This window comes from Lingula anatina, chromosome 6, assembly GCF_051362555.1.
Source record: "Lingula anatina isolate TDL-2025a chromosome 6, LinAna3.0, whole genome shotgun sequence".
NCBI lineage: Eukaryota > Metazoa > Brachiopoda > Lingulata > Lingulida > Lingulidae > Lingula > Lingula anatina.
In genome coordinates, this window is record NC_141772.1 from 21,920,400 (window position 1) to 21,933,216 (window position 12,817).

At 33.6% G+C, this 12,817-nt stretch overlaps 1 protein-coding gene across 2 annotated transcripts; it reads right to left on the reverse strand.

The window, feature by feature from the left end:
• Positions 1–9: 9 nt before the first annotated feature.
• LOC106163390 (transmembrane protein 43) lies at positions 10–11,152 on the reverse strand. Of its 2 annotated transcripts, none has more exons than XM_013540953.2 (12): positions 11,025–11,152; positions 9,207–9,377; positions 8,213–8,347; positions 7,373–7,467; positions 6,872–6,921; positions 6,431–6,500; positions 6,144–6,214; positions 5,469–5,587; positions 5,116–5,187; positions 4,881–4,982; positions 3,774–3,891; positions 10–2,896 (listed from the first exon to the last, which is right to left on the reverse strand). In XM_013540953.2, exons 1-12 carry the CDS (start codon positions 11,037–11,039, stop codon positions 2,682–2,684), a joined length of 1,233 nt encoding a protein of 410 aa, XP_013396407.2. In that variant the 5' UTR covers positions 11,040–11,152; the 3' UTR covers positions 10–2,681. The 2 variants fall into 2 exon arrangements, with proteins under 2 accessions (XP_013396407.2, XP_013396415.2); XM_013540961.2 differs by having other exon boundaries at positions 10,924–11,057.
• Between the last annotated feature and the right edge of the window lie 1,665 nt (positions 11,153–12,817).

Sequence of the window (12,817 nt, forward strand, 5' to 3'; positions counted from 1 at the left end):
TGGAACTCGTCAGGGGAAAATAAGATTTATTAATTGTCCTTAAAACCCAAGAACTAAAAGAAATTATATTTACAACTGGAAATTAAAGATCTTGCCATTGGATTGTCTTGTAATATGCACCTCTATTAAAGAAACTTATAGGATTTAAAAATATAAATTTAAACAAATTTTAACAAATTAAAAAAAAATAGTTTTACTCTCCATACCTTATCTATGTAAGTCTAATATAATGAGAGCCATTTAAAATTTTAAAAGAAACAATTTCCACCAAATTCCACTTTCAATTAATGTTTTTCTCCTTATGCTAATCTGGTAATATTTATATTAAAACACATTAACGTACGTTGTTTGAATACAATAATAACAATAATAACCCATAGCACAGAATACGACTTTGGAACATAATCTGACTTCCACAAATAGAACATCTTTGGCATGAAAAGCTATTATAATATGATGTTTGTCCTATATTATTCCCACTGTGGTTAGAATGCAACATTTTATATCCAGCACAATTCATCCAAAGTTCTGTGATCCATTTATTACATATAACCCACATTTAAACATAAATAAATTAAATGATCTGTGAACAACTACGTAACAGTAGCTTTTAGTAGACACATATACTGAAGGACACAGTGTACTATGAAAGAAAATATCTTTTTGTTTACTGGACTGCATCCAGCCATTTTAAGGGAAAGTTGCACAAAAAATCCATCTTAACTGTAAGGTTATACCTATAAAAAAATGTACTTAGCTGTCTTGTTTTGTTGTAATGTAACTTTGGGCCATCAACTCGTACATTTTCAACAGTTTTGGTGCATAAGTTAGCATAAACAATGATTTAAAGCTTTTCTTGACAATGCCTTGAATAAACAAATATTGTTAGAAACACTGTCAACATGGTACAATGCAAACATTCATGCAACAGAACAACTTCCAACAACAAGACTTTGGATATTACATACTAATAAACAACATAATACATAAAAAATAATTAACAAAAACACTGTATGGGTCAAGATGAAATCCCACTTTCAAAAATGCCTTAGGTGTATAAACAGGTTTGAAATAATATCCGGGTTTCACGGACCTGCCTATAATTTATCCAAACTGGATCCTAGCTGCCATGCTGTCTGAGAATAGAACAGGGAACTAATTGATACGCGAATCAAATATGGTGCACCCACTTGAATGCTTGTTGTGTAATCTCTGTGGGGAATCTATTCAGTGTCTAAACAGGAATTTTAAAAGCAAAAGACTTTTTAGTGGGTGATCATATTTGAACCTCAGATCTGTTAGTTCACTGCTCCCAATGTACATGCTAAATGTACATCTTGGCCCAATGAGAACCAACTTCCTGATGTTTTTCATTTTATATTTCCTAAAATGTTAATATAATCTAATCCCTTTATTAATAAGTGAGTCAGGTTCTTATAAGTTACAATTGTACAATGTAGATAATGGTAATTACATGAAATTATTATAAACAGTTATAAGTGAAAGCAATGGCTGTGCACCACCCTCTGATTAAAATGAAATCCAAAACAATCAAAAACCAACTATTAGTAAGCAAACTTTAAGTTATAACTATATGTACATCTCCATGGATAATTAATATGACAGTCATGAAGGTGAAAATATCATATCTGAAGTAAAGCAAATTTCGAAACCATTTCTCTATCAATATAATGTAATGGGAAGTTAAGTTATCATTACAGTTTCAAATTTACTGGTGTCAATAATTTTTTTGTCTGTTAAGTATATCATACCACTAGAAACTTGTCGAGTAGAAAATTGGGCAGTATGAAGTACAAATAAAACCTGAAAATTATGTACAACTGTTTCCTTAAATTGAAAATCATGAAAATTCATAGTAATAAGCATATATTACCCATCAATATTTATACCTCAATTCCATGCATTTCTTCATGCAGAATATTATTCTTGAGCAAAAGTTTAATTAGAGACATATCAAACGCCCTTGATAGCAGTTTCAGTATAATTGGGACATACCTATATATGCAAGTAACCATAAGTCCTTATTCTGGGAACTTTTCATTTACTAATATATTTGCATTCGTCTAATACTCATAACAATCAAACTGATGTCAATTTTTATCTCACACAACACTGCCAATCTCACTGTAACTTTTTGTCCACCCTCAAAATTTTATAATAATTACATCTCACAAAGCAACCACTCCTTAGTAATGAAGTTTTGATTTCAAATGTCTCCTCCAACCTGTCTTTTATATCACACGACATTAAAAAATTATTCACTGTAGACTTCTGTAATGAAAACTTTTTACCCTAAATATCCTTTTTTCTCCTAATCACATTCTTAAGTCCAACACAATATAACTGCTAACACATTTGAATATGCTTCTTTGTTTCAGTTAAAGTTTCCCCCTCTGTTGAAATCTTTTCTGAGACAACTATGGTATTAGTGTAATGAAACTGAGAGTCTGCATGACATTAACAGGTCAAAATCTAGGACGGGACAAATCAATGGGTGACATACCCTGTATCACATAGGAATCTAATACATGACAACTGCTAGAACATTAAAAATGCAATGCAAACATCAACTGATTTTAAATTGCCACAACTGGCACAACCGACACACTGTCACACCTGACCGGTTGTCACAACTAACGCATTCCAAACGCACACCACCCCTACAGCCTTCTGTCTCTAGAATTTAGACTTGATACCCTGTATTTGGACAGGAGCACTGGAATCATAGCACAGGCCAGAATACTGAACCCAAACCAGGGTCGGTACCTTATCCAGCCCAGGGCAATCACTGTGATAGACAGGCTCATGGAAATCGTCATGTTTAAGGTGCACATGCCCAGTCCGACCAGTTCTCGTACAATGGGGATCCAGTCCACTAGAAATGGAAATGAGAAAATAATATCTCACTTATTAATTGGTGCCTGGGATCTATTTCACAAAAGAAATCTGGCCCAAAATTTCATACTTGTCTAAACTTTCAGACTCAAATTCTTTTACCCGAGTGAATCTAGTAATAGTTCAATTAAATTATATACATAATATATTCTTGAATACATAATTTTTTTGCCTGTTTATGACATGAAAGACATCAATGTCTTATTAAGATTATCATAAAAAATATCAATATTTAATATAAACTTTAAGACAAATTCTTTTATCCAAGTTAAATCAGAACAATTAAATTATGTCAATAATGTATTCTTGAATACATTATATTGCCCATTTATAACATGGAAGACATCAATTAACTATTACGATAATAAATATTAATTTATAAAATTTATTAAATCTTGAACTGAAGTGGAACAGATTTTTGATGTCAAAGTATAGACAACCAATATCTGTCCTGCAATTCTTTTGTGAAATCAGCCCCTGGGTGGGAAAACATTTAAGTCATCAGGACACCTTACTGTAAATAGTCTACAATGCAAACTGTGGCCAGTAATTGAATAAATATTTCATTCCAAAATTTTACTTCTTCAGCTCATACATGCACCAGGCAAGGGTCCAGTGTTATTCACAGATAGATTCATAGATTTACACAGTGTCAACTTAATTCACTATTTTAACATTTGACAAAGTGAACAACAAATTACTGATTCTTACCAAAATCACATTTTAAATTTTCTAACTCTTGTTCATTCATTACAGTAACTGTAATTAATATGAATTTTTTAAAACTTAATTATTATTAATGAAACAATAAAAATCATCAGTGGTCACAGAGACAGATGCATATCAGTTCATCTTACCTAATGTGTTTATAATACTGGTGGATAATCCAAATCCCACAAACATGACAAACCATCCTGCCAGCCTCAGTAGCCAGGTGAAGATGTTATTCTGGGCATGTTCTTTTTCAAATATTTCCTAGAAAAAAATTATTAAAATTCACTAAATCTTCATTGACAAGTAATACAGTAACTGTAAAGCTCATTTTGGTAATAATCAATCTAAAAACATAATTTTCCATTATCACAACAATTAAGTAAAGTTAAAATGAGAATTTGAGCAAGTCCCTTACTTTATATTTGCTAAAAATTGTTATCCTATGTTTAAAGTTTTTTAATCTAATTACAATTTTCTTGTGGTCTAATTGACAATGATGTACCTCCCTATCTTCAGTCAGTCTACTGAGAATACAGGTGGAACTTTTCTCAGTCTTGTTAAATAACCTGCACTTGAATAATCCAAATTAAAGTAATCTGCATGGAAGATTACATGACTGAGAACAGTTCTACTTGTTTCTTCAACAGACCGACTGAAGTCGCCAAGAGCTAGGGACATGCAATGTCATCAATTACAATAAGAAGTAAAAGATTTTAAGACTTAATTCAATATGCAAAATACAACAGTTGTACATGTAGATAACTTACCTACAAAGTATTATCTTTAGCCAAGATTATTTATATAATGTTACAATTCGGATAAATAATTTTTCTACCTGTATTACATTTCCAAATCACAAACATAATTAAGATCGAACATACCCCAAAAATTGAATCTCAAACCAAATCAAATGACTGCAATTTTTTACATTCAATTTGGTACTGCAATATAACCTTAAACCAAATCAAATGACTGCAATTTTTTACATTCTGATTCAATTTGGTACTGCAATATAACCTTTATGTGCCGAATTAAATTAAATTGCTATTATTATATATTTGTTACCATGCTGATATCAATATTCACAACACTTGTATAGAATGGGTGGTGGCCTATTTATATTCACCTGTGTGTAAGGATTATGTGATGATATCATTTCTTCACGTAAGGACTCATTAATATAATTATATGCAGCATATGTGTGTTCCCATGCACCCAGGCCCCATACATACATATATATTAAGTCTTACCTCTGCAGTGAGTTCTCCTAGATATAGAATCTCCAACACATCACCAGCCTCTGTCTGATATTTTGTCAATTGGCTGCCCTGTTGCCTAGCAACAATACTAACCTAGAAAATGAGACATCAGATTTTAGTACATCTTTGAGACTTGCGTATGTGATATCCTTAAAAATAAAGGCTTTGTGTAATTAATAAAATCACAATGCACACTAAGTATTATATACCACAATGTTACACCTACCATGTCAGGAGCTCTGGCACTGTCTCCACTGCTTACCCCAGCATACTCAAATGTCACCTTTATGTCACCAATCTGATAAATGGATATATATTTTAAAGTGTATAACAAGAAATGAAAAATCTGTGAAAATTGGCAAATTAGTTCACAAGCAGATTTCTCACTTGATTCATGGAGATTCCTGAACAAATTAAACAATTTGCACAACTGATAATTTTGAAGTGTAAACTAATTTTGATTTTTTATTTATTTATTTATCTATTTATTTATTATTATTTTTAAATTACACTAAGGTCTGAACACAGCTTGTCCAAGTCACAAACTTTTGAAAGGGACTACCAGTGGAAAAAACTGACCTGTGGATTGAAGGGGTCATGGGCATGATAAAATACTCCATCAACAAGCTTTACGCTCCCATCTGGTGGAGGATGTTGTGGTTTTAATTGCTTGTAATTGGTAATTTTACTCTTCAGATCTGAAAGATGAAAATACAGGTTAATTCTCAAGTTAAATGGGAAAGATCTTAATCAGCATTTTTTTTTCTTCAAATTGCTATGAATAAAACTGACATGATTTTTTCTTCCAACAAAAAATGGTGAAAATTAGGTAACATTTGCCCATGCAGTGCATAAGAAACAACATAGATCTTCGGGAGTGTTTCCATAAACCCATCATACTAGCTGGATCAATCTAACTGTAGGAATTCTAACTTACTTGCATTCAGTGTACTGGCACACCTACTCAAGCTGCAAGGGGGGTTATTAACGATATTCATCACTCCCTAGTTACTGAAAGGGGCGTGCAAGACAATTCAGCTGATTACACAAATCGATCTAGTTAGTAACTTAAAGACGGCGAACAAAGTCTTATTGGTTGCAAGCCTTTTAATGTCTGGCTCTGAGTGGTATCTATGCTTTGAAAATAAGTCTCAGTTCTGAATTTTTTTCACAGCTTTGAAAAAGCAAGGAAATGATTATATATATATATATATATATATATATATATATATATATATATATATATATACTTACTTTCTGACAAATAAAAATTCCCGACCTGTGCATCCTCTGCTATAAATACATTTGGTTTTACTGCCATGGAGCTGCAAGTGTTCAAAGTACGAAACATAAGTTTAAAAATACACCTTATTATATTTAAAGCAATATTGACAAGCAATAATTTTCATGATGTTTGTAATCATCATGTATTAAAACTTGTTGAAATTTGATAAAAAAAATCAGACTTAACAAAATAGTATTTTTTTCATTTTTTAGTGCATGATTATTGTGAAATTCACAACATAAAGAGACGATCTTACTTTGGGTTATGGTGTCTTGTTGGGTTATCAAAAGAGCTACTTTGAATGACTTCTGATTTCCACTCTTTAGCTGAATTCAAAGATTGTTCATCAATTAAAAGGAATAAAACCTTTAAGATAACTTAACTGACATCCAGGCAAATACATGATAATCATATCTTTAGTCTAGTATTTAAACACTAGACTACAAGAAGAAAAGGCTTTAAAGTTTTTGTCACATTTCTGGAGATTAAATGTTTCCTAATATTCAATTACAAGTTATTTGTATAAGTAAGGAGTATACCCCTATCCAGTACAGTGATTGTCAGATGAGTTTCAGAAATAAAGAAAACCAAAACTAAAATCAATAATCTCAAACATTAAACTTTTAAAAGTGGGACAAGTAAATTAATTATATAAAGACAGCCAGTCTTACAAATTATTTATTTTTCAAAAACTTACAGTAAGAATAAGTGACTTCTTCTCTGGTCTTATCTCCTTCATTCACTTCCCTGAAATTAAAATAACAAAACATTACAGACACTAATTCATGATATTTTTGTTCATTTGTTCATCCATACCAGGTCCTAGTGCTACTTGTATTGACAAGCTACCATTTCGCTACACAGGAACCTATGACAGGCACGTTTATAGGTTTAACCAATTGCACTTGGCTACAGTCAATGCCGAGTTGGATCAATCTACGTAGCAAGACCAATAGTTTCACTGAGAATAAGACTTTAGACTAAAATGTGTTCATCCAAACTGAAAATAATTTGTTATTAAAATAAAAAACCCAAACAGATATATAATAACTAATAAAATTGAAATTAAAAAGCGTACTAGGCAATATCTGTACGTATTTGACAAACATTGCATGTACAGTAACACCATAGTGAGAAAAGTGATCACATGTTCATTGCGCATGCACATGGATGTGCGTGCATGCAAGAGTGTGCTTACCTCCTGTGTTCATGTTCCACCCACTGATACATCTCTACGTGTCTTTTCAACTTTACTGCACGCACAGATACTCCATATGCAGAATCACTCAAAACCTAGTAGTACATAGGAATATGCATATGTTACAAGCCATGCATATACTGGTAGATTACCTTAATTAGTTTTAACAATGTATTTAATACACAGAGACTGTATACAATACATACCTGTAATTACTGTAACTGTGTGATTAAAATAAAGAGTTAGTGGATAAAAATCAAATTAAATATGATTCATGCCCATATATGCTGAAGTTTAAAATTTTGTATTGATTTAAAATTGAAATAAGACACCTATTTACAGAAAATAATAATAATAATATTTACAATGTGATTTCTGCAGAGGTGGACTTAACATTAAATGGCATAGTTTTCTGTACCCCTCTATTCTGACTGGTCTTAATAACATGTGATTATGCTACATGGGATATATCTCCCTTACACACGCCCCAACTTGCAAATCAAAATCAAGACAGCTAACTGTCAATGTTGTGTGTAGCCAGGACTCGAGGAGCTCTGTATATGTGGCTTTCTGATAGGACAAAAAAAAACAAAAAAAAAAAAACAAAAACAGGCAATTGTTAAAGTCTTCTTAAAAGTCATCAATCTCCCAAAATGGACCCTGGGGAAGATTTTCAAGTTTACATTAATGGGTTTCTATTTTCTTTCTGTTAGAAGACAGTCAAAAATGGAGTATGGATCAACAAACATAAGATAATTTGGAAGATTGTCAGAAAATATATCTCTGGATCCAAAAAGCTGTGCCACTCAATATAAAATGGGCTTTATCCTATGCGCATACCTTTCCTGTCTTAAGAGGCCCAGTTAGGTGCACCAGCTTTCCATTATTCTGATCAAATGCAACATGGATAGTACCCAGCGAAACCACTCGATCCAGTCCTTCCTCCAGAGATCTGGCCGTCGTGACTGCTCGCCCCTGAAAATTTGAATTTAAAAAAACAATTAAATAAAAACTAAATATTAACTTAATAAGAGGATTATATATTGAACATACATGACAGAAAATTGGGTAATAGTTTTTTTTTTTTTTATTATTATGGTGTGGAAACAAATATGCACTGATGTTCATGGGTTTATTTCTATACCTTCTTTACATGCATTTGTGATAATTACTAATTATTTTTATAACAGACTGGTACCACTCTTAGCTAGTATCTATTAACTTTATACATTTACACAGATCCTGTAAGTCCATCAAACATAATTTTATAGATTTTTAGCATTGACTAAATATATTATCTGCTTTTTAATGTAATTGATTTTCATTCAGATCCCTAATCAATTAGGAATTTTAAGCAACATCTGCTTGTAACATCATTATTAGAAGTCAAGTCACGATATATGGATAAAGTGACTTCATTAAAGATTTTCCCTACACCGTAAAGACACAACAAGGATATACTAGTAATTCAGGAGTTTCTATCCATTAGTTCCTCTTAATATGACAATCTTCATATTGATTCCACGATATCTCATTATAACATCATTTTCACTTCTAATAGCTAGCACTAGCTTCAGATTTCAACATGCTAATAGATCAATGCAGTAATATAAACCTGTTTGATTTAGTGACAAATGCATTCCTTATTTTTCGTTTTATTTTATTTAATTGTCAGCAGGCCAAATTCATCTGAGATCGAAATCCAAATGGCAGGTAGGGTCAATAATAAAAGCCATCAGAAAAAAACAATTCTCTGCACGTCTCTCAATGTAAAAAAAAATAAATAAATAAGAGACCTTGCACCATTCAGTATGCTCGCGTACATCTCCCTTACCTCATTCCACCAAAGCAGACAAACTGCAACAATTATCACAGCAATTCCAACTAATATTGCCACTAAACTTCGCCCTATCCTCTCACAGAAGTTAGGGTTGTTTCTATACGAAACCCTGGTGTGGCTGTCTCCGCCTAGATCCATATTGTGCATTCCTGGATGATGTGGGAACTGAAAATTAACAGAAAGTTGAAGATTATAAGACACAAAGACGCTACAATATTTACTGTACTTACATGTAATATGTTAGAATACAAATTATATTGTAATTATATATATACTTGTAGCTAGACCATGCCTGTTGCCAGCATATGAAAAGTTTCTTTCTCTGGAAAAGTGGACATATTACAGCTAAAATTGATCCAACTTGAAAGAAGACATAAAACCGAGATATAATTTTGACCGACAAGGAGAACCTTTTCAGGTTGAAAGCTAGGCAGTGTCATCAAATGAAAAAAAAAGTGTAGGCAGTATCTGTAAGTATTTGACAAACATTGTATGTTACATTGTATCATGTCTTCATAATGCATGAACATGCCCCCCCCCCCCCAACCCTCACTATCTTGAGTCCATTTTTGGCATGTACCTATTTTGGCATGACACATGGAAGTGGTGGAAACCCATATACATGTCATGTCAATATGATTCATGCATAAATAAAGACCCAAATTCCTGTAATATATGCCCTTGCTGACCTTTAAATTAAATTCTTAATTTCTTCCAATAAGTATATAATTTTATATATAATTTTACTGTCGACAGTGGTGGTTATTTTCTATCCTGGAAGTATATGTATAGATATTAGTCCTACAGGTAGTATATATATATATATTATAATGAAGTTAAACTGGTGATGTGTAGTATAAATTTAGATTAAGCTGCACTTACTGATCTCTACTATATGTGCATGTACTACACAAGTACTAGTACTTACAGTGCAGTAACACGTACAAACTGGAATTGCCAGATCGAGGAAAGAATTAAGTTTAAACTTAAGCTTATCCAGAGAAATGTTATATAATGCTGTTTAACAGAAATGTGCCACTTACAAGTACTACAGGGACCCTGACACTTGAAAAAAATTGCACTGCCTTCAGGTACAGTCACTATGCCCATGAACAAAACAGAGGAGGTATTTGTATAGGGTCGTGGGAGGGGGGCTGGGGGTAAGGGGCTGAAGAAACCCAAAATGATGCAGTACAGTATTTTTCGACTATTTTCATAAATATTATTAAGTAATACAAGTACAGGAACTACAGTGTACGTGGTGTGCCAAACAGTCTGTATATCCTATTGAAATACCTGTAGTTTGAAAAACCTACTTTGATGCCACCCCCTCCCCCCCCTCCCAAACACAATCTCCATTGTAGAGGACTACTGTACATGTAGTATACTTAAGTCGTTAAGTATACCCAAGCTTTTAGATACACATACCAATCAAGATGACGCGAGCTACAAGATTTGAAGTTAAAGTATGTACTTCCATTGGCTTGTAAACATGTACATGTATGTCAGCGGCTCACAAAATCCTAAGATTACATTTGATCTTTTCTGAACAATTTACACCCGTGTTAAGAAATAAGTTGAAAATAAATAAGCAAATCATGCTTGTGCTGCACACCAGTAAATAATAAATATGGCAGCAATATTGAAAGTGATCGAATCAGACCAATTTCGTTCACGTACTATACAGTACCTGTTTTTGTACAACTCTTACCGATAGACTGACCGATTTCTCTTCTTAGAGACTATGGCTGATGCGTAGCTTTTAAGTAAGACAGTAAGTACACGTGTGCCTACGCTAATGGGAATACTCACGTCACGTCTATACATGGTTTTAGATGAGGCCAGCCGTAAATCCTGATCTCGTTTGATATCACAAAGTGACCCAATTTCGTGCTGCAATCTGATTGGTTACTGAAAGGGGGGTTTCCCTGCGCGTAGTGTTTCACGAGATGCTCATGAGAGCTGGAGAGGCAGGACAGTTATTGTGCAGTTTTCAAACTTGTCAGGGGCGGATTAAGGCCGTCTTCTGGGTCTTCCGGAAAACGGTCAGATTTTCAAGTTTACATTGACGGGTATCTAATTTTTATCTGTCGAAAGACGGTCAAAATGGAGGATGGATCCACAAAGATAATTTGGAAGACTGTCAGAAAATAGCTAGATGTATCCGCCCCTGCTTGTCGTTCAGTTGCAACACACATGCGCGGGGAAAGGCAGGCTTAACCATAATTAAGTCAATATTGAAATAAACTGCAAATGAAAAAAATACAAAAATACGCGTTCTCTATATGCTTAATTCTGTTCCAATCTTTTTTAAACACTAAGTGATAGATACAATAGGGCCTACGAGTCGCCGAGCTGTACGTGAAATATTACGAGTGTATTGGCGAGCCGCAGGCGAGACAATACACGAGTAATTTTCACGTACAGCTCGGCGACGGGTGTTGTATCTGGCTTAAACCACGGCCTCTGATTGGCTAAGTACTACACTAGTAGTGCAAGAGACCGTGGAACGCACTCGTACATGACGTGCTTGTATGTCGAATACAGCACGGCCGAGTCTTTTGTTCTACGCGCTAGCCGTGGTTTAAATCATCTACGTTAGCTGTGACCTAGTGATAGCCTATAATTGGTTCTCTGAATACTTCTACGTTGACTCTCGTGACTACTAAGTACTTGCACATCCCTTGACAACTTATCTTCTATCACGTGACCTTTTACTATGAATCAGAATCAGAAGTTTATTGACTATCGCCCTACATCCGGGCATGATCAAATACAAATACAAGAAGTAATCCGCAGAGTGATTACCATATACAGTTTGATATACATTATATAATGTCTAGACTAAAGCAGGGAAAGTACATGTACTACTCAATAAAGATCAATATAGGGATAATTAAAAAAAAAAAAAAAAAAAAAAAAAAAAACTGATTCAACTAGAATAGGCTACACTAAACCTTATATTAAACTAACTATTATTTAGGGGGATATGAAAACTGCATCATCAGTTAATCTAGGTTTTATTCAGCATGGATGCAATTTTCATATCCCTAGCTTTAAAACAATCATAAAGAAAATTAGTTGTGCATTTTGCAATATCAAAATCATTACATTGCAGTACAGTAATAAAAAGGTCACTGATGGACTCAGGGGCTGCACTGCCCAGTATATCTTTAACCTGGTTAAGGAATATGGCTCTTAGTGGAGCATAAGAGGGGCATATCATCATAAAATGGAACTCATCTTCAACTGACCCCATGTTGCACACCGTGCATAGCCTTTTCTCTATGGGTATTTTAGGATTCATGTGTCTCCCCTTTTCAATTGCCAAATTGTGGGCACTTATCCTGAATTTGCAAAGGAATGTAGATTTGGGTTTGTGGATTAACTGTGTGTATATTTCTCTTTTAAAATCTTTTTTGAAGGTACTGTAGGTACGTAATTTTTTGCCCTCCGTGTTCAGGGATGCTAGGTGAGATTTAAAGGCCGAACTATAAGAGATTTGGATAAGCGGTTTTATTATGGAAGAGAGTGCGGTCATGGATATTTTAAAAGGGTCCTCCCAAATGTCAGGGCGTCCAATGAGCGCCAGTGTATTTTTAATG